The 27,622-nt window shown below is 37.1% G+C and overlaps 1 protein-coding gene across 11 annotated transcripts in view; it reads left to right on the top strand.

The window, feature by feature from the left end:
- The window catches only part of DNAH8 (dynein axonemal heavy chain 8), a 356,347-nt gene that overhangs the window by 2,935 nt on the left and 325,790 nt on the right, over positions 1 to 27,622 (top strand). For all 11 annotated transcript variants that reach the window (XM_031964914.1, XM_031964911.1, XM_031964913.1 and 8 more), the window contains exons 2-4: positions 1,777 to 2,353; positions 2,440 to 2,574; positions 5,759 to 5,843. In XM_031964914.1, coding sequence (XP_031820774.1) covers positions 1,823 to 2,353; positions 2,440 to 2,574; positions 5,759 to 5,843 — 751 coding nt within the window. In that variant the 5' untranslated portion in view covers positions 1,777 to 1,822. The remainder of the gene's footprint in view (positions 1 to 1,776; positions 2,354 to 2,439; positions 2,575 to 5,758; positions 5,844 to 27,622) is intronic.

The raw sequence follows: 27,622 nt of genomic DNA, 5'->3' as shown, positions 1-27,622 counted from the left end.
ACACAGGACATCTACTTCCTTAACAACTCATTCTCTTCCCATTTGTTTTGCAGTCATAGTATTAATAAATAGGAAGAGTAGTGAAGAAATTATCTTTTGGATCTGTAGATAAGAGAAGAATTTATGATCCAAAAAGGCCAAGAGAGAAATAGAGAAGCTAAAAAGATAATTCTGATGCCATTAAAAACTTTTTGTGTAAGCAAAGCCAATATAGCTGAAATTACAATTCTAGTGATTGACTGGGGAAAATATTTGCAACAATATCATTATAAATGTCATTCTCAAGATATATATGTATATGTGTGTGTGTGTGTGTGTGTGTGATTAATCCATTAGAGCCATTTCCCAACTGATAAAGGGTATGAATAGACGGTTTTTAAAGGAAGGATTCAAAACTATCAACAGCCATATGAAAAAATGCTCCAAATCACTATTAATTAGATAAATACAAATTGAAACAGCTTTGAATTTAAAATGTGTACCTATCAGAAAGACTAAATTGATTTTAAAAAAAAAGACAACTGTTAGGAAACAGATATTAATGAACTGTTGGTGATGTGGTCCAGCTGTTCAGTAAAGCAATTTGGAGTTATGCCCCTAAAGTTACTCAGCTTATCCTTTAATCCACTCATACTCAAATACCACTGCTGGGCTCAAAGAGACTGAAAATAGAGGAAAAGAATCCATAAATATATCAGAGACAGGAATATCCTCTTTTTTGAGTGGCAAAGAACTAGAAATTTATGATAGCATTTGAATGTACTATTATGTGATTAGAAATGATTAAAGAGATGGTTTTATAGAAACTTGGGAAAAGTTGCATAAACTGAATAGAGCGAAATGAGTAGAACAAGATTTACATATTAATAGTATAAAGAACAATTACTTTGAAAGACTTAAGAATACTGATCAGTGCAATGAGCAATCACAATTCTTTTGGACTAGTGATGAAATATACTACTTCCCTCCTGACAGTAAAGTGACAAACTCTAGGTGCAGAAAGAGACATGTTTTTGAATATGATCAATATGGAAATTTTTTTCTTTGCTTAATAAGCATATTTATTTTAAGAAAGTTCTTTTCTCCAATAGAAGATTGGAGGAGGGAAAGCACAGTTTTGTTAATTAAAGAAAATACAATAAGGAGAATAAACCATGCACAATAAGATTTTGATACTAGTTTTAGAGTCAGGAAGACCTAACTTTAAATTTGGACTTGGATACTTAGCTGACTCATCTCGGGCAAATCACTGAAAGTTATGAATGATTGTCTATTGACAACCTCTGCTTGCCGTAGTTTTCTCATCCCTAAAATAGGGATAATAATAGTTTCTAACTCCCAGGATTATTGTAAGGATCAAGTGATATATTTGCAAAACTCTTGGCATAGGTCTGGTACATAGCAAGGTAGAATAGAAATACTAGCTGCTGTTACTAATGCTAGCTTAAGAAAAATATTTTGCTTACTGCTTAGTTCTTCACTTCTACAAAGGCAAAGTTATCGAGTGCCAGAGTTCTGAATAAGGAAAGTAATTTTTTAAATAGCTGATACGTGATTGAAATATGTGCAGAAATGACAATGTTTAGCCTGCATTGCCATAAGTACTTTGACAGCGGTTAAGCAGCTCTTATAGGAGGCGAGTAACAAATCTGAGTTGCTAATGTGATCTGGAACGAGGAAAAGGGAAATAGGGGAATTTCGCAACCAGAGGAGCTGGAAGTTACATTATTAAACATGTTGAAACTTTGTAGAAAATTAACTCATTTTAAAATGCAGGTTTTGACGCTGAAAGTGCCCTTTAGAAGAAAAAGGAAGAGGAAACATGGGTGTGGAAGAGGGCACCGCTCCCCCTCCTCCGCCAGAAGAGGGCGCCGCCGCTCCCCCTCCTCCGCCAGAAGAGGGCGCCGCCGGGGCTCCTGCCCCGGAAAGGGGCCCCTCTTCTCCTCGCCCTTCTCCGCCTCCTCCAGAAGCGGGCGCCTCGCCCGCTCCTGCTGCCCCTGCTGCCCCTGCTGCAGGTGCCTCTTCCCCGCCACCCGCAAACCCTCCGGCAGGAGCCTCCCCTCCTCCGCAAGGGGCGCCCCCGGAGAGTGGCGCCCCCGCCGCCGAGGGGGAAGCAGCCCGGGCCCAAGCAGAGGGCTCAGCGCCGGCCCCAGAAGCAGTGCCCAGTGTAGTAGAAGAGCTCTTGAAGCTTCCCGAGGACGACGTCCCCTTGGCGAAGCGCCGGCGGAAGGCGCTGGCCGGCCGAAAAGTGCCTTCTTCGGAAAACCTGGCCCCGCAGGGCCGCAAGCTGTCCAAGTTCCACCGGACCGTGAGCGGCATCCAGGCCTTCCAGGAGACGCTGAAAGAGAGGCAGGTGCGGAGAGCGCGCTTGGGAGCTGGGGGGGCGCTAGTCCCGGCCCTGACGGCACTGACGCCGCCCCTCCGCTTGTCCTTCTCTAGGCCAGATTTAAGGATGCGAGGGAGAGCCGGAGGGTGCAGATCAATTCAACCTTCAAACATATATTTGAAGTCCTCTCGGAGAAGCTCGGTATAGACATAGTCACAATCGAGGACATGATCTTGGACTGCCCGACAGTAAGTTTAAGTAATTCTTACATACGATACTTCTGAATCTGGCGTTGGGTACGGGAGGGCCATTGTGAAAGAAAAAATCGTTTGGGACAATGGCGATCGTTTTTTTCTTGATCACAGAAGGCCTATTTATGGATTATGAAATAAAGGTTATTTTCAGTTTACTATCGCGAAATATTGTGAACACAGGGAAAGGAGAAATTGGTTAATACCCAAATTTTCTTCAGTGAGCTTTTGTGCTATTTTCTTTATTTCAGTAGTATTGTATTTTTTCAAATATATGCAAAGATAGTTTTCAACATTCACCTTTGCAAAACCTTGTGTTCCAAAATTTTTTTCCCTCTCCTACCTCCCCAAGACAACAAGTAATCTAGTATAGGTTAATTAAACATGTACAGTTTTTCTAAACTTATTTACATGTTTGTCATACTGTGAAAAGGGAAGAAAAGATCAAAAGGAAAAAGAAACACAAGAACCAAGAAAAAAATCAAGCAAACAAAGAATAACAAAAAGGTGAAAATACTATGCTTTGATCCACATTCAGTCTCCCTAGTTCTGTCTCTGGATGTAGATGCCATTTTCCCTCATGTCAATTGGAATGGCCTTGAATCATCTTATTATTGCAATTCTATTTTTTAAGGCTTTTTTTTCTTCAATGAATTTTGTATATCTTTGTTTTTCATTTTTTCTGTCTTTTACCAAGTTGTTGATCTTTTTCTTTTTCTTTATTCTTCTGCATCACTCTCATTTCTCTTCCCAATTTTTCTTCAGCTTCTCTAAATTGTCTTTAAATTGTTTTTAAAGCTCTTTGAGGAATTCTTTTGGTGCCTGAGACCAAATTAATTTTTTTTTTTTTTTTGAGGCTTGTTCTTTTCTAAGTTTGTGCCTCGATCCTTCCTGTCATCGCAGTAACTTTTGTCAAATTTGTTTGTTTGGTTTTACTTTTTCTGCCTATTTTGTGACTTACCATTTTTGTTAGAATGGGGTTCTGCTCCTGTCCTAAGCTTCTTAGGACCACTTAGGAGCCACTGCAAGTGGGCTCATCTTCTGGCCAGCATTGAACAGGGTTGGTGTGGAGGCAGGACTTCTGCTGGCTGAGCCTTGAGCACAGGGTCTTGCTGTTGGCTGATCCCAGAGGTGGGATCTAGGCAATGATCAGCCTACTGCCAGCCCTGTGGTAAGACTGGACCCACTGAGGTGTTGCCTCTTGAACTTTCCTGCTCACCAGCACCAGGACTGCTGGGATACACAGGAGTAGGGCCTTGCTGGTGAAATGTCTTGGCATTTGGTGCTTGTGCAGATCCTCTGCCATGTGGCTCCAGTACTTCAAGCCCTTCCCAGCCTAGTGAGATACTGATCTTGATGTGTTGGTAAACTGCTTTCCTGCTCCTAAATCAGTTCTGGGGTAGTTTTCAAATTGGTTGGAAGGGAACTTGGGAGAGCTTAAGGGAGTTACTTCCACACTCTACCATTTTGTCACCAGAAGTCTAATTTAATTTTGAAAAGTTCCTTGGCTAGAGATTTAAAAAAAAAAAAAAAAAGGATCTATGTACAAAAATATTTATAGCAACTATTTGCTCAGGACAAAGAATGAGAAATTGAGGGAATGTCCATCATTTGGTTAGGATTAAATGTGGAATGTGATTATATTAAAATACTATTGTTCTGTAAGAAATGATGAGCAGGATCTCAGAAAAACCTGGAAAGCCTTCCATGAGCTGATATAAAAGGAAACTTACTGTGTACAAAGTAAGAGCAAAGTTGTGGGATGATCAACTGTGAAAGACTGCTATTTTCAGCAATACAATGATCCAAGGTTACTCTGAAGGATTTCTGATGAAAAATGATATCCATATTTGGAGAAACTGATTATTTCTGAATACAGATTGAAGCATACTTTTTTTTACTTTTATTTTTCTTGATTTTTTTCTTGGGGGGGGGATAGATCTATGTTATCTTTCACAATATGATTTTTATGGAAGTGTTTTGCATAACTTCTTGTGTAGCTTCTCAGTTGGAAAGCTGGAAAGAGGGATAGGGAGAAAATCTGGAACTCAAAATTTTAAAACTGGTAAAAAAATATATATATACATATATATATATATATAACTGGAAAAATAAAATATATATGTTAACAAAAGAAATGGATTCCAACCTTCAAAGAAAAGTGGCTTTGTTGGCCTTGGGTCACTTAAAGTAGTCAGCAGATGGAAATAGGTATTCAATATAGGGTAGGAAGAGATATTTGGAACTAATGCATTTGGGAAAAGTCATAAAGAATATTTCCTATTTATGAATTTGAGGTGAGTATTATCATGGCTATTTAACATAGCTTATCACATTATATTCATTTATAAATAATCATGCCAAAGTGATTATTATTAGTGGTAATATAGAGGGAAGGGGATTTGAATTCAAGTTTGTGATTTAGTAAAATGATCTAATTTCTCTGAACTTCACTTTCCTTATTAGTTTTTTTTTTTTTAAATGTGTTGGAAATTTTCTAAGCTTCTTTCCAGCTTCGAGTACAATCTTAAGAATGGCTTAGACAAGAATGGCGAGTCAATAAGTTTGACTTTATTGTTGTTCAAATGTATGTATGTATGTATAGTGTATAGGGAAAATTGTTATCTCCAACTTTAGCACTATGAAATGATTTTAGTTTTTTTCAGCTAATAAGCATTTATTTTCTTTTTCTTTCTCTATATCCTCCTATTAAAAAAAGAAAAAAGAAAACCTTAGTAGCAAATATGCATAGCCAAACAAAACAAATTTCTATATTAGTCATATTTCAAAATATATATTCATTTTGTACCCTGAATCCATCTGCATTTTGTCAAGAGATCATGTTTTATCAGTATGGAATCCTGATTGGTCATTTAGCAATATCATGCATTTTGCCTTTCATAATGCTTAAAGGGATCCATGTTCATCACTTACTCTACATGTTCCCAGAAGAGTCTGTGAGGTAAGAGAATTATCTTTCTTATTAGTGAGGACTCAGAGAAAGATTAAGTGCCTAGTACAAGTCACATACATATTTAGTAGCAATGTATCTAAACCCAAGAAACTTTATATTTTGTCTTAAAATCTCTTAAGCTAAAATTTGAATTCTTTTGTTAGCCTAATCTGTGAATTTAATTCTTATAATTTAGTTTAATAACTGATTTGCTCTTCAACTTTACAGCTAGATCCTTTTTTATCATTTTTTGCGAAAGATGGTTGTAAAACATTGAAATTTATATACCAAGAAGGAGAGGCACCTGGAATAGGTAAGTATATTTTAAAAGTTTATAATGAATATACAAGTAATAAGTCAAACCACAGGCAAACTGTATTTCTAAGATAGAATCATAATTTTCTCTAATGAAAGCCCAAATTCCTGGAGGAATTTTTATAAAACTTCTAATTGAAGTATTATTGTAGTGAAAAGAATTGATTTTCAATACTTTTTTTTAATTTGCTTGAAAGCAGAGCCAAAAATTATTGATATTATGGTTTTAGAAGGAAATAATAGGATATAGGTTTTGACAAAAATGCTATATTGTTGAGGTAGGTAGGTGTTTCAAGAATTATATTACTCAAGCATACTTTTGAATGGAACTCTTATGATGTCCATTCCCATCGTCATTCTGGCAGTAACCTCCAGCTTCAGTCTCCTAACTCTTCTTTTTATGCTTGTAATTACTACATAATTCCACAGTTCCTCCCCACCCCGAGGCAACTGGGGTTAAGTGATTTGCCCAGGGTCACACAGTTGGGAAGTGTTAAGTGTCTGAAACCACATTTGAACTCAGGTCCTCCTGACTTCAAGGCTGATGCTTTATCCACTGGTGCCACCTAGCTGCCCCAATTCTACTATCATAATGATCATAAGACTCATCTCAGTCTCTATAGATTCTAAACAGTCCCTGAATTCTGTGGACTTTTCCTTCTAAAATGGTAAATTGATACTTTCCTCATTCTCACTGCTTTCATCCTAGTTCATGTCATATCTGTCTGCAAACAGTACAAACCAATTGCTTTTCTTTTCTATAATACATGCTGCACAGGACTAGAAATCAACACACTAGTTATTATCCCTATAATGTCCCCAGGACATACAAAATAAACCTTAAGACACTTATTTCATTGTATCATCATTGTTTATTTGGAAGGATGAGAAAAATCTGTAACATTTCTATCATAATCATGCTATCCTTAGACTATGGGTTTCTTGCCACTGAGACCAATTCTAATGAGTACTGACTTTATTGATCAGGAGAGAAATAAACATTGTCAGAATTCTCTATTACAACCTAGCCAGAGACTTGGAGAGGAAAGGGAGGATAGAGTTGCAATTGATTACAGAGGAATGTGAAAAAAAATCAACCATCCTATTGTTATCAAATTCTCTTCTTTTTCTGAATAAAGGAGATTAAAGTTTGAATTGCAGGCCACATAGACAAATACTTTCTTTCTTTGATGCCCATTCATTACTTGCTCATCCCTCACTCATCCCTATATTCTTTAGCTGTACATTTCTGACATCTCTGTCTTCTAACTTCTTGTACATCATTGTCTTGTGGTAATCTTTCCTTCGTTCATAAACTTTCTTCAGCTTCTCATACTCTCCTTCATCTTCCAAAAGGCATTTTATCCTTAGCCATCCTTTCCAGTAATGAGATACCTTCTCTCAGGTTCCTTTCTCTCTTCCACTATGTCAGGAAGAGAAATAGATATGCTCTTTGTTTTCTCTTTTCTGCCACGATTAGATAACAGTTTCTCTTTTGAGCTGGCTGGATAGCATATCGGTTCAGTGCTAGACTTGGAATATATAATACTTGAGTTCAAGTTATGACACTTAACTAGCTGTGTGACCATAAATAAATCACCACTTCTATCAAATTTCAATTTCCTCATCTATAAAATGGAGATAATAATACTTACCTCAAGTAAGTAATATCTATAAAATGTTTAGCAAATTTTCAAGTGTAATATAAATATTAGCTGTATTATCATACCCAAATGTTGGTTGCTGTTATCTACTGGTCTCTAATGATTTTTTTTTCTCAAGGACTTTAAAACTGGCTCATAGGCTTCCCACCTCAAACCCTGTGCTTCTAATTGAGGACCTCAATATATATGTTACTATAGTCTCAAAGCCCTAGCCTCCCAAGTCATCCTTCCCCCCATCTCCTTACTTTCAAGTCAACCAATTTTGGCCTTATAGTCACTCATTTGAGTTTTGACCTCTGTGATTAAGAAATTCAGAAATTCTTCTCTCTGGCCATAGTTAGCTAACTTTTCTTCATAAACCTATTTTCTGTTCTCCTTATGATCTTCACTTTGTTCTTTTTGTTTTCCCAGGAAATTATCCGTTCTTTGTCTTCATTTTCTTCTCTATGGAATCTTAACCTTCAGTTAATAAGCACTTCAATTTTAGCTCCTTGACTCTTTATCTCCTTGATTCTTATACTTTATACTTTATCAGACTACAAAGATAGCTTACCACCAACATCTATTTTATCCTTTCTTACTCCTATATTTAGCAAGATACTGTGGAAATGATCACCAAATTGTGCCAACTAGATCTAATAAATTTAGGTTTTTAATCTCAACTGGAACTTCACTGCTTCATGGAACTCCTATTATCCTTCATAATGGACTTCCCATCAAACTGTCTAAGGGGTTCTTCTAGACATTCACTTCTCTCCTCAAGTCATTATGTATATCACCAACTCTCTTTATTATGTATTCTATCTTCTCAAATGTTCTATATCTCAAAACCTTTGATATCATTTTTCATTCTTTCCTTCTTTGTTTCAGTTTTTGAGAAAGAAATTTTCCCTTTCTTTAAGAATAACCTCTCTGCTTGTGTTGTTGATCCTATCACCTCATATCTCCTCTATGAACTTGCTCTGATGATCATTCCTTCTATTTATAATATCCTTTATTTAGTGTTTTGTTTCCCCCCATTATATATAAAAACGATTAGCATTCATTTTTTTATTAAAGCTTTTTATTTTTCAAAACATATGCATAGACAGTCCTTCAACATTAGCCCTTGCAAAACCTCATGTTCCAATTTCTCCTCCCTTCCCCTATGCCCTCCCCTAAATGGCAAGTAGTCTAGTATATTAACATTCATTTTTAAAACTTTTGAGTTCTAGATTCTCTCCCTTCATCTCTCCCCACCCCCTTCATTGAGAATGCAAGCAATTCTGTATTCTAATTATATTATTATCCATTGGAATATTCTCTACTGTCTCCAAAAATGACCTGTTCTCTCCCATCATTAAAAACTTTCATTTAACCTTGCCATCTCCTCAAGTTATCAATATTTCTTGTCTCTTTTACTATCAGACTTTTAAAACAGTGAAACAAATCCTTTTTTAAAAACTAATTTTAAAAATCATTTAAAATTTTTGATTTCTAACTTTTCTTTCCCTTTAGCCCTTAGCTTGTTCATTGAGAAACAACATAGTTTCAATTATACACATGAAGGCATGCAAAGCATAGTCATGTTGCAAAGAAAAAAAGAAACAAGAAGAAATGAAAAAAAGCATGCTTCAATTAATATTCAAAACTTACCAAATGGTAGCATTTTTCATCATGAGTTCTTTGGATTTATGTTGGATCATTGCATTGTTCCCTAGCAGTCAAGTCTTTCTCAGTTGAATTCCATTATTAGTCTTACTCCATACAGTGTTCTGGTTCTGCTCACATTACTTTGTATCAATTCATATAAGTCTCCCCAGGTTTTTTTGAAACACTTTCTCATCATTTCTTACAGCACAATAGTATACCATCACAACTATAGATTATAACTTGTGTTCTCCATCAACATTGACATCCCTCCAATTTGTAATTCTTTGCCACCATAAAAAGAGCTTCTGTGTATTTACATATAGATTCTTTTCCTTTTCTTTTGATATCTTTGGGGTATAGATCTAGTAGTGGTATTGCTAAGTCAAAGGATACACACAGTTCAATAAAACCAAAATTGACATTGTAATAATTATAATGATCTATTTTGATCCTAAAGAAAAAAAGGTAAAATGAATTTTTCTCCTTTTTTTGAAGAGAGGCTTTGTTAATGATTGGGGATGAAATTATATTATATAAATTTGTAATGAAACACTGCAGCCATCATGGTTTATGAATTTTGTCTGTCAATAGCATGCGAATAAGAGTTGAGACAGTAGATGGTGGGAAATTCGGGACTGAAGCTTAGCAAAACAAAATAGGAATAGGATAAGGGGAAAAAGAATTTGAGATTGTTGAATTGGTTCGATAAGGAGTTATGATGGGGAAAGTAAGAGACTATAGTCAGTACCAGGGTGAAGAACTGAAAGAGTAGAGAAAATTTGAGGTGATGGTGAGGATAAAGAATAGGATTAAGAGTTACAAGGCAAAGAAAGAATTGGAATGATAACAGATTATAATCAAATGAGGGGAATTTCAAAATTTCATTGAGAAAATTTCAGGATCAGGAAATTAGTTATGCTTGCAGCTATTACTGGTTAAATGATGAGGTTAGTGGTAGTAGTGAGGAGGTGAAAGAATTGGGGTGGGAAATCACTTCCTGGAAGTGCAAACCTATGTGAAAGAATTAGCAAACCTGAAATCTGTGTGGTAAAAAGGGATTTATTGGCACTGAGAACCCAGCTTGCTAGGAAGACAGATTTCTTACTGGGCAAAAGGTGCTGTTAGGAAGATAGCAAAGGTTAATACTGAGAAGAGAATATCTTCACCAGTGGGCAAAAAGTCCTGGCAGGACAGCTTGCTAAGAAGATAGCTTCCTTGGCAAGCATAATCCTGTTTAGGACTTCTGTGAAGATTTTGGGTTGAGTTGTTTTTTATTAGCCTTCTGAGGCTTGGGACTTCAATTCAAAATTGAATGAGATTCATGTAATGTTGACGGTGCCTTGGGCCTAGATCTCCAATTGAAAAGAGATCACTTGTCTTGGGAGTTTGAGCTACTGGGAGTGGTTCCAGACTAATCTTCAACTCAATAGGGGGTGGGACCAAGTACCTGTCCATGATCTCCAATTGAGTGAGACCACTTAACTTGGGGGAGGGCGTTGTCTGGGAAAGGTATGCTTTTCCCAGGGGAGAGCTTGAGACCCCACCCTTCTTTTACAGATTAAAGGGGACGCCATTTCAGGGCCCCCCTCAAAGGTTAAAAGGGACACAATTTACATCAAATTACACGTGTGATCAGTGAGCTTGAGACCCCCCCCCTTCTTTTACAGATTAAAGGGGATGCCATTTGCCCCCCCTCAAAGGTTAAAAGGGACACAATTTACATCAAATTACACGTGTGATCAGTTTTCTTTTGCCTATTTCAGATAACAGTGAGGTTTAGTTGTTGCCTATTGCTTCCCCTTCTTCCATCTTTGTACACTCTTCTCACACACTTTATTTATGAGGAAGAACAAACTGCATTTTTTTCTTTCTCCTTCCTATGTTACCATAATTTTTTATTCTCTTCCTCCTTTTTCCTAAGCGTTTTGGCTCTGGATATCCCTTTTCTTTTCCTTTCCCATTTCCTATACCTTTCCTACCCCTCTTTATTTACTCCCTTTTTCTCTCCCCATTGGGATCAGGAAATTAGTTATGTTTGCAGCTATTCCCTCTTTTGGAATTCTTCCCTAGCTCCCACTTTTTTCTCTGTTGTTTGCTTTATTTCTACACTAGCATCCCTCACTCATAGACTGTTCAAGATTCTAGGACAGTGTAGATAAGTAAGGTCATACTGATGGATCCAGAAAAGTAGGAACAGAAATGGAGTATGTTCTGCAGCAGCCAGGCAATTCTGTGCACAGACTAAGGTTAAGAACATGGACTAGTCTTGCCCCAATACCAAGGAAGAAACCACTTTGTACTAGACAGAAAGAAAAGAAATTTAAAAGCAGTTTATATTTTTGTGTATGTGAGTGTGTTTTGTCTCCTACATTCTCTCAGTCAGATGAATTACAAAGTAAAAGAAATGACCATTTTATGATTTAAAAGCTCTTGTTTGGTATCTCCATTTTAAGCCTCTGTCAGGTGGCTTGATGTGAACTAATTTGAATTTTTCTTAAGCTCTCAAGCTTCTCTCTCTCAGAGGAAACTGGGGAATGGCCAGGGCCAATGCATGTAGACTTATGTCTAGTCTAATCTCTCCAAAAAACATTTGATTCCCCTAAAGCTTCCACCTCATGGTCTGGAGGCAGCCTCAATTTCTCTCTAGATGGGTTCCTATGTCTCCCAATCCTCCAGAGTCCCAAAACTCTTCTCAAGGGACTCTGGATTTTGTAAAAGGGTATGATCTATCACCATGTGGCTTGGGGAAATCTACATATTAAAATCTTTCCCCCTTCCCTGCACAGCAGTCCACATAGGTTTAGGAAAGAATATCCCCTGGTAGGGGCCTGTGTTTCAGTCCCAGGTCTCATAGTTTACTGCCATTTCAAAAATATTAGGGAGTCTAAAAGAGTAGAGTTTTTGAGGAGGAAGAGGAGTTTTCTTCCAAAAATGTGACTTAAATTTAAATTGTATATAATAGAATTACTTTCAGTTGATTCATTTGGGAATAAGATTTTTGAAATGTGTACATTAACATTGAAGTATTGCTGAGATGTGAGAAATGTTGAGGGGTGAGAGATACCCTAACAGTGATGAGGTCCCCAGGCCGGCGTCACAGGTTTTTGTGAAATAATTCACAGTCCCAATCTCAAAGTGAGGTTTTTAGCCTAAAAATGGGTTTATTTTTTTATTTTATTTTAGCTTTTTATTCACAAGACATATGCATAGGTAATTTTTCAGCACTGACCCTTGCAAAACCTTCTGTTCCAACTTCTCCCCTCCTTCCCCCTCACCCTCTCTCCTAGATGGCAAGTAGACCAATACATGTTAAATATGCTAAAGTATATGTTAAATATAATATAATATATACATATATTACATATATGTATACACACACACACATTTTTACATTTAACTTGCTGCACAAGAAAAATCAGATTTAGAAATAAGGTAAAAATAACCTGAGAAGGAAAACACAAAATACAAGCAGGCAATAACAGAAGGAGTGGAAATGCTATGTTGGGGTCCACACTCATTTCCCATAGTTCTTTTGCTGGGTGTAGCTGGTTCCCTTCATTACTGAACAATTGGAACTGATTTGGTTTATCTCATTGTGGAAGAGAGACAATTTCATCAGAATTGATCATCATATAGTATTGTTGTTGAAGTGTATAATGATCTCCTAGTTCTGCTCATTTCACTTAGCATCAGTTCATGTAAGTCTCTCCAGGCCTTTCTGAAATCATCCTGCTGGTCAAAATGGGTTTATTTTACACTGAGAAGTTCCCTCAGTGGGCTCTTCCAGATAGGAATTAACAAAGGTTTGGGTACACAGCCTTTGATTATATTTAGGTTTCTATGGCCCAGTGCTAGGGAGCGATTTCCATATGAATTTGAGGAACTAATCAATAATGGGTGGTAATTATGCCCCGGCCAATATCTGCAATTTAATTGTAGGTGGAGATTATTATGGGAGTTTCCCCTATGAATAGGAGGTTGGGGTTGCTCCCAAAGGTCAGGAGGGGTTGAGATTTAGGGTTTTTCTAACTTAGGTCCACCCCCACCCCAAACAATTCCTGTTACATCAGCATTGCTAATAAAATAGAGGACATGGGGGTAAGATTTGGGTTAATATTACTGAGAAAGACACCCTACAAACAATTCAGTTTGATGCTTTTCAAATTACAGAATTAAAGAAACTTGACTAGCTGTAGACAAGTGGTTACAAGAAATTTTTGTGTCCTGATAAAAAAAGATAATTTTATGGAACTGTCTGTCCAATTTGAAATAATGTTTGGTTTGCTACAAGGGTTGAATATTTAGAAAATGCAGATCAAAGAGCAAGTTGTAAATAGATGTAATAGGTATAGATCTCTGAGGAAGATTTGGAATCAAGTCAAGGACTTAGGTCCTTGGACAGTTTGAAAGTCTGGAACATGTTCCCCCAAAAGTTCCTTTCCAGCCACTCTCCCCCCAAAGATTAAAGGGGATACAGTTTACATTAATTCATTTTGGTAAGCGAATAAACCCTCATGCTAGCTCCTGAGCTCTGGAGATCAATCAGCTTGCTTTTCATGGCAGGGTAAAAGATTCCAAAATCTAGGGATTGTAGTGACTGTAGTACCCAAGTCTGGCATATAACTGAGTTGGTAGCTCTGGAAATTTCTCAGGGATGAGCCTACTCAAGCAAACCTTGGGTGATATTGTGGAGACGGCACTCTCAAATCTGCTTTCCCTGGGAACTAAGTGGGCACCTGTGCACTGACCCAATTGGCTAAGAAGTAAGAAAGACTGAATCAGGAAGAATTAACTCAAGAATAGTAACTGATGAATTCAAGACTAGAAATCTAGTTCTGGATTTGGGTCATTCCTGTTCTAGTTAGTAAACACCAGAGATGTAGTGAAGGGAATAGCAGAATAGTTAGATGCCAGTAGTCAAATGGTATGTAAAATAGAATGACTCTAAACAGGTTATTGGCTAAAAGGAGGAAACATATTACATTTGGAGGTAGTTTTACTCCTGGTACAGCCCTGTCAGAAGAATTAGCAGAGAATTCAGAGATTAATTATCCATTCTGTGTTAGTAAATGTGTGCAGAGTTTAATATACTTTTATGAAATGGGATGTAAAAAAAATTAGCCAATTTTGAGAGGTTAGATAAGGATGTGGAAAACAAATTATTAAAAAAGAAAAAAAGGAGGGAAATTGTGAGAAATAGATGGGAATTTATTTGGTTTCCACAATTAGGAAAATTAAATTGGAGAAACGAAATTTAAATTAGAAGACTGAACCCACAAGAGCACATCAAGGAATAATAAAGATTGGAGTCTATTTTCTTCCCAAAAAATGTAAATTTCTTGGTGGCAAGGACTGACTTTTGTAATCAGGATGGTGGCCTGAGATTTGAAAAGAAATCTTTTGTTCTTGGTCTTTAGCTCTCTTTGGTTAGCTTCCCCCGGTAATGCTGGAGAAGCTGAGGCAAGGTAGAGATTAGAGAGTTTTTTTTTTTTTAATATTTTATATGAAAGGGAGAGATTTACTGGGACCAAATGGATCCATGGTTTGGTCCCAGGGCTGAATGAGACTATTGTCTCCAAGAATCCAGCATCCAGCACCAATGTGAGTTCTCCATGACATATTTATACACAGTAGCTAAACAAAGGCAGGAGGTGGAGTCCAAACTCTGGTGAGTGAGAATCTCCAGGCAGGAACCATTAATCTGGTTCTGACAGGTTGGGGGTAGGACCATAAATTCTAACAAACTAGGAATTAAGAAAGTGTCTGGCTAGAGACTGAAAGTCTAGACTCCCCCTTTTTGAGTTTACACACTGACAATTTATAACTAGAGAAAACAGCCCTGAGTTATAGCAGTCTTCATGAATGGGAAGGAGAAGAGGGGTTGCAACTAAGGGGACTGAGGCAGAGCAATTAAGGAAACTGAGGCAGGACAAATTAGGGAAACTGAGGCAGAACAATTTAGGGAAACTGAGGCAGGACCAATTAGGGAAACAGTCAGGCCAATAAAAGAGAACTGTGGCACAACATTCCACACTCTCTTCTGATTCAAATCATTGAATTACCTTCCTCTAGATACCTGGGAGTTCTTAGCACTATAATTTTGACCAACCCTATGCAAAGCAAATAAACCAAATAAAACTAGAAAAATGCAAGGACAAGTCTCTTTCCTGATAATCCCAGAGTTAAAAGCCATACAAAGGCTCTCCCTGTTGCAAGCATGTCAGGTCCTCTGCACCATCTCAGCCAGAGAATCCAGTTTGAGATGGACAGTTTATTGTGAGTTAGGTGGTCTGCAGTCATTTGTGCATTAAATTCAGCCTCTGCTTATAGAGCAGCAGGGCTCAGGGGCTCAAGGCCCACTCAGAGGGGCAACCCTCTTCAGGGGAGAAGGGTGAGGTGTGGAGTAGTTCCACCTGTCCCCGCCCAGAGAAACAGACTTTTCTGCTACTAGGTCTGCTACTAGGATACAGATTTCTGAGCAGAGCTATCAGAGTATGCACAGTTAAGACTATCAAAGCAGGCAAACACCAAACTTTTAGAGGCCTTATATCAAATTACAAGGTCCTTTGAGAATGCTGAAATATTAATTAAGGAACTGGGGTTACAGGACTGAAGAAATAGATCAGAGAGAATGCCAGTCCCAAGACAGGTGTCTGATTTCTGGTTATTTCTAAAAAAAAAATTCCAAAAACTGAGTCTGCCAGGGCAATTCCAACAGAATAAGGGGTTCCAAAGCTAAAGCATAATAAAAATGAAAAAATGATTGTTTAAAGGACTTCCAATTCAATCTGAACTAGTGAGATAGGGAATGGAGCAGAAGTGCTTAAGGCAAAGTGAATAGGAATTAGGGGTTCCCATCTTTTCAGGTATTTTGAGAAAAATACACCAGTTTCCCCAGTTTCCTATCTCTTCCTACCTTTTTTTCTCATGGAAAGGAATTATCAAATAACTATCCTACATATAAATCCCAAGAATGAGCCAACATTCCTATACATAACAAATTAGTACAGTAGTTTTCCTAAAATCCTTCAAACATAACAGCAATAATAGTTACACAATCTTAACAAATCCCATCCCAAATCTTAAACACACAGCAATAGATGATCCATGCAAGGTTTAATAGTCATCAACCATTCCCAAATTCCCTCATATCAGTCCAAAGTACACTAGTAGCAGGGTTGATGGTCTCATTCAAAAACTGCTTCATACTGAGGATGGGCTGAGTTGATCAGTCCATGCAGGGGGTGGGTGTGGCATGGCATGTTGACAATCAAAGCTGATCTAGGTCCCAGAAGCAAGTCAATATCTATAATTTGACCAAAATCTAGAACAAAAAAACGCAAATCTAAAAAATAAAGGTTAGAACAGTCTGAGATGGAAAGACTGGACCACAAGACTGCTACAAGATGTGGGGATGCCAAAATAGATTGGGCAGCAGCTTCCTATGTGAAGAGATGAGCTTGCTTTACAGGACAGGCAAATGGCTGTAGTCTCAACTCTCAACAGCAGTTAGGTTTCACAAACCACTGTTAATTGTCCTCTTATCATTTAGAAATCTAAAAAATACAAAACACAAATATCCAGTAACAGACAGATGACCAGGCTAAATATTTATTTGCCCAAGTATCTGGGATATAATGATTATATATAACCAGATTGGAAACAGCAAATTATGGCATAATTGAATTGCATTAATAGTTTCTATTGACCATTGCTCTGATCATAGAGATCAGTTACAGGAGGAAAAAAAATGCAAGAACATCCTAAACAGATATGGTTATGGTACCTTGTATTGATAACAGTAGGAAATTTGTCTCAGTAAGTTCACAACTTAGAAAAATCCAAGTAGATATAAGTTGAACATTATACAAATCATTTTGCTTTAAAATACCCAAATACATAGAAAAAAATTCCAAATTGCATATTGTCCATAACAGAAATATTTTCAAAAGGACAAAGAAAAAAACTATTATGTTCAGAGGCCCTTTAAATAACCTCAGGATGACCCAATACAATCAATTAAAACTTATACAGAATATCCAGTTCCACATAAAAGAATCCAAAAGTTCTTAAAAATGTTAAGCTTTTAGAAATAATCCTACCAAATTATGGATCACATCTATGACCGTATTCTGTAATGAAGGAAACCTTTATGTATCAAAGAAACAAATATTCAGTCAATTAACTTAAAAGTAGGCCTGTCCCTTTAAATCACAGTTTGCTGTTTTCAGTAAAGGGCCAAGCAGAAGCAACTTGATAAAAAGAAGGGCTGAAACACACTTGGCGGGGGAGAGGAGAGGAAAGGATTCCATGTGGCCACCTTTCCCCCACTTCTGCATTCCTGGACAAAAGATTCCCTAATGTTCCCCACTCAATTTTTCCACACAGAAATCCTTCCATTAAGAACTTACCTCTTTCTTTTCCTACTTAACCATTCACATTCCCTCATCTACATGCCTTAAACAATCTCCAACAACTTTCCTAAATAGATGCTCCATTGCTAAAGTAGCAGAAAGCAATGTGTGTGGGGGGATGAGTTGACTCTTTACCTTTGTAGACAAAAGATCCTCTTCCTGTTTCCCACTCAATTTCCTACACAGGAATCCTTCTCAAGATTTAGTCAATCAGTTTATTTACTTTCTCCCAATATCAAGTTTCTTCCCAAGTCCACCAGGCTTCCCAACTTTCTCTTTCTCTCTTGCTACATACTTTTCCTTCTATTTCTCTTACCAATATTATCTCCCCCAAAACACATCCCATCTCTGTCTCTTTGTGACTACTCTTTCCAACTAATTTGTTCTTTCTTTTTCCAACTGATTCCTTCTTGAAATCATTCAAGCTTTCAATTTGCTCCTACAAATCAATCCTTCATAAATCACTTGCATTCTCCTCTCCTTTTCCCTTCAAAACCTGTAAGATTCACAATATAGTGAATAGCTAAATAACTCCATAAAACCCACATGTCCAGCAGAGATGGATTTAAAGCATAACTTACAATGTTAACAAATTACTCAGTATGTTTTATAAGGTAACAAACTCTGAACCAAACTAAATACAGCTTATTTTTAAAGTTTTTTTCTTCTGCCTGAGTGTTCTTCTGACATCAATTAGCATCTCTCTTATCTGTCCAGGCAGAGCTTTTATGGCCCAGCCCAGGCTAAGCTTGAATTTTATTCCTCTTTCTCTTATTCCTACAAGCAGGCTGCTTCCCCCCCCCCCCCCCCCCCCCCCCCCCCGTACTTACAAATTAGTACATTAGGCTAAAAACTTTAAAATCACAAGTAATTTTTATACTAAGTACAGTTGCAATATTGAAATAACCAATTCCCAAATTTCTTAATCATTGTTCTTAAAACTTAACAGAGTTTTTAAATAAACAAAACAGACACATAGAACACAGAACACAAATCACACAGACACAGACTGCACAATTACAACAAAACATTTAACACATATAGACTAGGGGCTTTTCCCCAGGAATAGCCCCCAGAGAAGTTTGTTTCAGCTTGAGATTCTTCCCTCCCAGAATCCAAATGGAGCTTCTCTAAACTTCCAAGCCCCTTTTGGTCCATTTCTCTGCCTTCACATAGAATGCCTAGATAGAAGCAGAACCAAGATTTGGCCCAGAGGCAACCAGAATCAGAACCAGACTTGGATGGTGTCAGAATACCCAGCCAGATTTATACTCTAGAACACCCAGAGTTGTGCCACTGGAACAGAGGATGTTGGTCCAGCATCCCAGAATGATATCCTTCTCAGAATTTAATGCCTGTCAGTATTTTATTATTCTGAGAATCCAGATGCTAGCACAGATGGACAGAACAAGTAAACAGACCAGATTATGTCCTAAAACAGACATTCAGATTTACTCTCCGGTGGCCTGAAATAGTGTCTACCATTGGGTGTGGCAGCAACTGAAAACTGCTCTTTTCCTGGGAGATTCTGGAAACAAATCCAGAGGGCCAGCCTTTCCAGGCCAAGAACTCAGATCTCCAGCTGCCCCAAGGCCCAAAGCGGAGACCCAAAGGTCTCTAATCTCTACTCCCATTCTCAGTTTCTAATATCTTAGTGGGACCTCCAAATGTAATGCTGGAGAAACTGAGGCAAGGTAGAGATTAGAGAGTTTTTTAATATTTTATTTGAAAGAGAGAGATTTACTGGGACCAAATGAATCCATGGGTTGGTCCCAGGGTTGAAAGAGACTATCGTCTCTAGGAATCCAGCATCCAGCAGCCAATGTGAGTTCTCCATGACTTAATTTATATACAGTAGCTAAACAAAGGCAGGGGGGTGGAGTGGGACTCTCCAGGCAGGAACCATTAATCTGGTTCTGACAAGTTGGGAGGTAGGACCATAAATTCTAACAAACTGGGAGTTAAGAAAGTGTCTGGCTAAAGACTGAAAGTCTGGACCTTCCCCTTTTTGAGTTTACACATTGACAATTTATAACTTTAGAGTAAATAGCCCTGAGTTATATCAGTCTTCATGAATGGGAAAGGGGGGTTGCAACTAAGGGGATTGAAGCAGAGCAATTAAGGAAACTGAGGCAGAACAATTTAGGGAAACTGAGGCAGCACCAATTAGGGAAACTGAGGCAGGATCAATTAGGGAAACTGAGTCAGGACAATTAAAGAGAACTGTGGCACAACACACCCTTCTAAAATGTAAGCTTCTTTGGGGCAGGAACTGGCTATATAATAAGTAGAGATTCATGTCTGTAACATTCAATTAATGAGGAATCTGGGGAGGGACCTGTGCTTTTATTCGAGATAGGAAATAAAATGCTGCCTTAGGAGCTTCAAAGGTATGTCTACTCATCTAGGGACCCATTCTTGTAAGAAGATAAATCTTTGCTGTATCCATCAGTGAGTCAGTGGAGTTATTGCCAAGATATTTTGTTTCTTACAACTTCTTTAATCAAAAGTGATTTGGAGCACTTATTTATATGCCTAGAGATAGTTTTGATTTCTTCATCTGAAAGCTGCCTGTTCTTATTCTTTTGACATTTATTAATTGGAAAAATATATTTTTCTAAGAAAATTATATATTGAGAGAGTTAAACTCTCTCAATGTCCTTTGAAAACATTAAAGTTCTCAAGAGATATGTTTTTACTCCCTATAGAATGTTTGTATTACATCATCATAGAATCCTTTTTAATTACTCAAATAAAAGTTTGTATTTCAAAGTTCCAAGTTAATTCTCATCTCTTTGTCAGAAATGTTTGAAAGTCTTCTATTCCAGAGGGAAGCAAACTTTTTTTTGGTAAAGGGATGGATTGCAAATATTTCGAACTTTGTGAGCAACGAGGTGAAATCCATAATTTTATGAAGGTACTTATATAACAAGAGATAATACAAATTTCCACAAAATTTTTGATGGAATGCAAAATAATAGTTGAGTAATTTGTTTTGGTGGTAAAACTCTACTAATGAGAAGAATGCATTTTTTTTTTTTTTTATGTGAAGGATAACATTTGACTTAATTATCTTTTCAAAGTTAGTATTCTTTATCAAAATCAATTGCATGTTTTCATCTGTTAATGATGATTTGTGATGACATTTTACTTATTTCATCTTTGAAAATGTCTTCACACTGAAGTTGTCAAATATTAATATCAGTACATAAGCACACAATTTTTAATTGAGCCAAAATGCTTAATCATCTTAAGTGTATTTTCTCTGGACACAAATCTTTAGTTGCTGTAAACATCATTTGATAACTCATAATTAGTAAATAGCATATCTTTCTTGGCTAACAAAGGAGTCATTTGGAAACTTATATTGGTTGCAAATTCATTTTTATTTTTAATTTTTATCAAGAAATTCTGCTGTAATTAGGCATTCCATCTTAAATTTTCTATATGACCAAACTGTAGGGGAAAAAGTACAAAATTCACTGAAGAAAAAAAGTAGGTTGGCCAAATGGGGAAAAAAAGGTTAGAGGCTGACAAAAACTCACTGAAGACAATAATTCCTTAAAATTAGAATTTGGGCTAAAAGAAGCCAATGACTTCATAAGATATCAGGAAACAATAAAAAAAATTTAAAAAAGAACAAAGCAAGAGAAGAAAATGTGAACCATCTCATTATTACAAACTGACTTGCAAAAGAGATGCAGGAGAGATAATTTAAGCACTATTGTACTACTGAAAAAATCATGATTATAAAAGAAGCTTAGATATTATGTTTAAAGAAATTATCATGGAAAATTGTCCTGAAATGTCCTAGACTCACTGGATAAAATAGAAATTGAAAGAACTCATTGATCACCTCATAAAAAGGATCCTAAAATGAGCCTAATTATAGAGCTCCCAATTCAAGGAGAAAATATTGCAAATAGCCAGAATATTGAATTTGAATATTGTGAAGCTGAAAAAGGGAACCTAAAACTCTAAAACTCTTTGAAGTAGAAAAATCTTCAACCCTGCCTCAGTGAAGGACCCCGCCCAAGGGAAACAAGACAAACAATTTCATTCTGTTATGTAATGGGGTGGATTCAGTTCTGACCAAAAGAATTCCAACCCTGTTCAATTAAAGAAACTCATTCAATTCTATTCAAATTCCAGCTGAAATTCAGCCTGTAGATGAGGCAACTTGGGCTGTCCCGGTCCCCACTAAGACCCAATATAATAGCTTCCTTCAACGAAGGTCTTTTGCCAGTGGACCTTGGTAGCTCCCTTTGCTGCCAGGATCTTCTGTCCACTGAGAACTGCATTCTCAGTGCAAAACTCCTATTTTCCCATAGGTCTGCCACTATAGAAGTCAGTCTCTTGAAAAGCTGATTTCTATCTAACAATAAACTTTCATTTTGCAACTAATAATTTGGGAATGAGCGAATTGTTTCACTCCTAAAACCTGTGGCCGATTTAAAGGGGATTCTTAACAATCCTCTTATAGCCACTAATCTAGACCACTCAAACAGCATCAGAGCCACAGTCAAGATTTAGCAACTTCTGTTGAAAGGATCAGAGGACTTGGAACATAATATTCCAGAAGGCAATGGAGCTATGTAACTACAAAGCAGAATCAGTTACCAGGCATAATTAAGTATAATTCTTAAGGGAGAAAATGAATATTAATGAAAAAGAGGTTTTTAAACATCCATTATGAGGCCAGATGTGAATAAAACATTTGTAAGATTAAATGTTAAGATTAAAGAGTATCATAAAAAGATAATCATGAAAGAAAAATCATAAGGATTCAATAAGATTAAGCTGTTTATATTTCCATATGGAGAGATACTTGTAACTCCTAAGAAGTTTATCCTAAATAAGGAGGAGGATGCATAGCTGTCTATACATAGACACCCAGAGGATAAAACTGGATGAGAGTTGACTATAATAAAATGATTTTAAAAAAGAGAATGGGGGATGTCCTGGGAGAAGGAAAGGAAGGACAAATGAGGAAAATTAACTTGCATAAAAGAAGCCTGAAAGGCAAAGTTTTTAGAGTGGAGGGGAAGAGTGGCTGGCAAACTGGACCTTTGCTCTAAGCAGAATAGAAATCTGTCTTATCCTGTAAGATTGTTGTTCGTCCTTTGTTTTCAAAAAAGATCACAACATTAGGGAGGTGATGCTATGACACCAAGTGAATTGGATTAAGTGAGGGAGACTGGGCAAGGTCACCTGTCTCACTTTTCCATTCAAAGCCATATGGGTCCAATGGCCCCTATAGATCAGGATGACTGGAGATAGCCCCTGGATAAATTGGAGACCTTGGTCTTTTTAAGCTAAAATCTCCAACACATCTAGTTTGACTGAGACTGCACCCATTTAGGATTAAGGCTAGGCAGCAACTGAGACAAAGAATCTCCTCTTTGGCCTAGTACAAAAAAATCTAAAAAAAAAAAAAAAAAAAAAAAGAATGAATGAATGAATCTGGGAAGAGGAAAACCCTCAGGGTTCCTGGCCAAAGTGTAAATGACTGCTATTTACATTCAATTTTGAGTCAATCAGAAGTCATGGGGGTTGGTCTAGGTATTGGTGGCCTATTAGAATCAGCGGGGTTTTGGGAAACTGGAGGGAAAAATAAGAGAAAGCAAGGGAGGATGGTGTGGGGCTGATAGGAGAGAGGGCAGATTAAGAGAAAGCAGTGGTTAGAAGTAAAGCAAACCTTTCACTAGGGACTTGGTAAAAAGAGAGAAGGATAAATGGGCAAAAAAATAGGATGGAAGAAAATGCACAGTAATCATAACTGTGAATGGAATGAACTCATCCATAAAACAGAAGGGGGTAGAAGAATGATTAAAAATAAGAATCTTGACAATATGTTGTTTACAAGAAACATTTCAAACAAAAAATAAAGATAAGGGGCTGAAGCAGAATCTGTTATGCTTCAAGTGAAGTAAAAAAGGAGGCAACAATCATGTTCTTAGTTAAAACAGAAGCATAATTAGTTCTAATTATGAGGTAAGTAGCAATACTACATTTTGATCAAAGGTACTATAGACAACAAAGATAATTAATTAAACATATAAACACCAAATGTTATTGCATCCAAATTCTTTTTTTAATCTAATTTTATTTCATTTTTTCAAATACATCTAAATAAAAATTTTCCACATTTGTTTTTAAAAATTTTGAGTTCCAAATTCTTTTCTTTTCTCTTTATGAGAAGGCAAACAATCTGAAATAGATTATACAGGTGCACCGTTTGACCCAGCAGTGTTTCTTTTGGGCTTATGTCCCAAAAAGGAACTCATATGTACAAAAATATTTGTGGCAACTCTTTTTGTATTAAGAAACTGGAAACTGAATAGATACCCATCAATTGGAGAATGGATGAATAAATTATGGTATATGAATGTTATGGAATATTATTGTTCCATATAACTATCGGCAAGATGATTTCAGAGAGGTGTGGAGAGAATTATATGAACTGATGCTAAGTGAAATGAGCAGAACCAGGAGATAATTAATACACAGCAACAACAAGACTATACAATGATCAATTCTGACAGAGATGGCTCTCTTCAACAATGAGATGATTCAGACCAGTTCCAATTGTTTAGTGATGAAGAGAGCCAATCTATACCCAGGGAGAGAACTGTGTGGACCACTGTGAAGACTGTGTATTTTTAAATCAGCAGGAGTCCGGAGTTCAGGTTAGGGGAAAATAGTCAGTCTTTATTCTCAGTGAAGAAGGATCGGAGGTGGAAGAGAATCGGCGATAGCAATGTGTGCAGCTGAGTCAAGAAGCTAGCTAGACCCACAGCCACACGACCAGCAGCTAGGAGAAAAGAACCCAGGCCCAATCTCTCCCAGCTTCTCTTCCTGTTCCTCTCTCTGCCTCCACCCACCAAAATCGTCATTTCCTCTACAACACATCAGGACTTGCACGGAGAGTGGGCAAGGACCATTCTTTATCCAATCATGTATATTAATAGAGTATAGCCCAATTACTATTTAGCCTCACATACTTGAGACCTCAGTGCATCAACTCAAACTTCAGCCCATTACAGACCACAACATAGCATTTTTATTCTTTCTGTTGTTGTTTGCTTGCACTTTGTTTTTTTTTTCCCCTCAGGCTTTTTTTTTTCCTTTTTGATCCAAATATTCTGGTGTAGCAAGATAACCGTATAAATATGTATACATATATTAGATTTAACATATTTTTTTTTTTTTAACATTTTTAACATATATTGGACTACCTACCATCTAAGATGGAGTGGAGTGAAGCAGGGGAACATTTGGAACAGAAGGTTTTGCAAGGATCATTGTTGAAAAATTACCCATGCATATGTTTTGTAAATAAAATGCTTTAATAAAAAAAAAGATTATACATGTGCAGTCATGCAAAACATTTCCATGTTAGCCTTATTGCAAAAGAAAATGCAGACCCAAACAATAAGAATAATAAAGCTTTAGAAAGTATACTTCAGTCCAGAAACCTAGAAGTCTTACCTCTCTAGTAGGAGCTCAGAGAAAGGTGGTCCTGTTCTTAGGCTGTTCTCCTGGGACTGCCTCTGGGCCCCTAGATATATATGCTGGCTTTCACTCAGTTTGACCTTTGGAGTAGTCCCTACCTGAAATCTTATATCTTTATAATCTATTCTCTTTTTTTTTTATAGTAACTTTTTATTGACAGAATCCATGCCAGGGTAATTTTTTTTACAACATTATCCCTTGCACTCACTTCTGTTCCGATTTTTCCCTCCCACCCTCCACCCCCACCCCTAGATGGCAAGCAGTCCTATATATGTTGAATATGTCCTAGTATATCCTAGATACAATGTATGTGTGCAGATCCAAACAGTTTTCTTGTTGCACAGGGAGAATTGGATTCCGAAGGTAGAAATAACCCGGGAAGAAAAACAAAAATGCAAACAGTTTACATTCATTTCTCAGTGTTTTTTCTTAGGGTGTAGCTGCTTCTGTCCATCATTGATCAATTGAAACTGAATTAGGTCTCTTTGTCAAAGAAATCCACTTCCATCAGATTACATCTTCATACAGTATCGTTGTTGATGTATATAATGATCTCTTGGTTCTGCTCATTTCACTTAGCATCAGTTCATGTAATTCTCTCCAAGCTTCTCTGTATTCATCTTGCTGGTCATTTCTTACAGAACAATAATATTCCATAACATTCATATACCACAATTTACCCAACCATTCTCCAATTGATGGGAATCCACTCAGTTTCCAGCTTCTAGCCACTACAAACAGGGCTGCCACAAACATTTTGGCACATACAGGTCCCTTTCCCTTCTTTAGTATCTCCTTGGGGTATAAGCCCAGTAGAAACACTGCTGGATCAAAGGGTATGCACAGTTTGATAACTTTTTGGGCATAATTCCAGATTACTCTCCAGAATGGTTGGATTCGTTCACAACTCCACCAACAATGCATCAATGTCCCAGTTTTCCCGCATCCCCTCCAACACTCATCATTATTTTTTCCTGTCATCTTAGCCAATCTGACAGGTGTGTAGTGGTATCTCAGAGTTGTCTTAATTTGCATTTCTCTGATTAATAATGATTTGGAACACTCTTTCATATGAGTGGTAATGATTTCAATTTCATCATCTGAAAATTGTCTGTTCATATCCTTTGACCATTTATCAATTGGAGAATGGCTTGGTTTCTTATAAATTAGAGTCAGTTCTCTATATATTTTGGAAATGAGACCTACCTTTTTTACTTGATTTTCAGAATTCTTTTTGAGCTCTTTCATGGCCTGAAATCAATTAATATTTTTCATGGAGACTTTGCATGTTGGAGCTTTGACTTTATTTTCTGAGTATGTGTTTTGATTTTCCTTGTCATCACAGTAATTTTCTATGGTCAGAATTTTTTTCTGTTGTTTGTTACTTTTCTTAGTTTATTTCTTGACTTTTACCTCTTTATTAAAGTAGGACACTGCTTCCAGAGTGGAGGACACACTGTCCCATGAGATAAGGGATATGTGTAGTGGTTTTCAGAGATACTTCTAGGGACCTGTAAATTTTCAGTTCTTTCAGAGTGATATGAATTGAGGAAAGATATGTTTACAACTTTCTTGGTCTATGCTCTGGTCTGTGATTGACCACAAGCACTCTTCTGCCCTGGAACTGTGACAAGGCTACCCTCTCTACTATAGCTGCAAACTTTAGTGTGCTAATTCTTCTTGTCCTGGGACAGCCACTTGGGACTATGTCCTGGATGTGAGTATGGACAAAGCAATAGAGTCCTATCCCAGTGCCAGCAGAGAGATCTCTTATAATCTCCTTTTAATCAGTTCTTCAACTCCTTTACTATTTGTAGACTCAGAGATCTGGAAGCAGCTTCTGTTGCTATTAATTCAGTGGTTCCCAAAGCTTGCTCCTGTTTGCTGGAGCCAGGACTATGCTAACTTGGCTCACTTTAGTGTGACAGAATAATTTTGGGGTGAGCTCTAGCTAGTTGCTGCCTTTTTCCTGTTTTTTGGCTTCACTTCCTCAGAGTTGCCTTAATTCACATTTCTTTTATTGTCACTGGTATGGTGCAATGCTTAATATAAAATTGATGATTTGAAATTCTTTTCAGAGCTGTTCTTAAATATCCTCTGACTGCTTATCTGTTGGGTAAATGTCTCTTTGTCTTAAACATTTGTGTCAGGATTTCATTTTCAAAGACCTGCTCTTGACAATTATACCTTTTGCCTTTACTGATAGTGTTACATTCTATCCCCAATGGTGTCTTCTGCAGTATATGTTGTATATACAGTGTCAGTCATTTTGAGTACATTTTGTGTCAAGATCTCTAATAATAAAGTATATTTTGGATGAAAATTTTAGTAGTTTGCTAAGGACCTATTCAGAATTTCCATAAATACTTCCTTTTCTAGAACCCAGCATATATATGCCAAAGAGAGACTTCTTTAAAGTAGCTCTCCTTTTATTATTATAGTCTCATTCTAAAGTCTCTCTCTTCTTTCTAAAAAAGCTGCCTTATGCTTTCCTTTTTTTTTTAACACCCATTTTTCTAAAATCCCATCTTCTTCACAAATCTCCAGGATTC

The sequence above is a fragment of the Sarcophilus harrisii genome, chromosome 4 (genome assembly GCF_902635505.1).
Source record: "Sarcophilus harrisii chromosome 4, mSarHar1.11, whole genome shotgun sequence".
Classification (NCBI taxonomy): Eukaryota; Metazoa; Chordata; class Mammalia; order Dasyuromorphia; family Dasyuridae; genus Sarcophilus; species Sarcophilus harrisii.
Note: the sequence above shows the minus strand (reverse complement) of the source record. Positions and strands in the feature narration are given on the sequence as shown.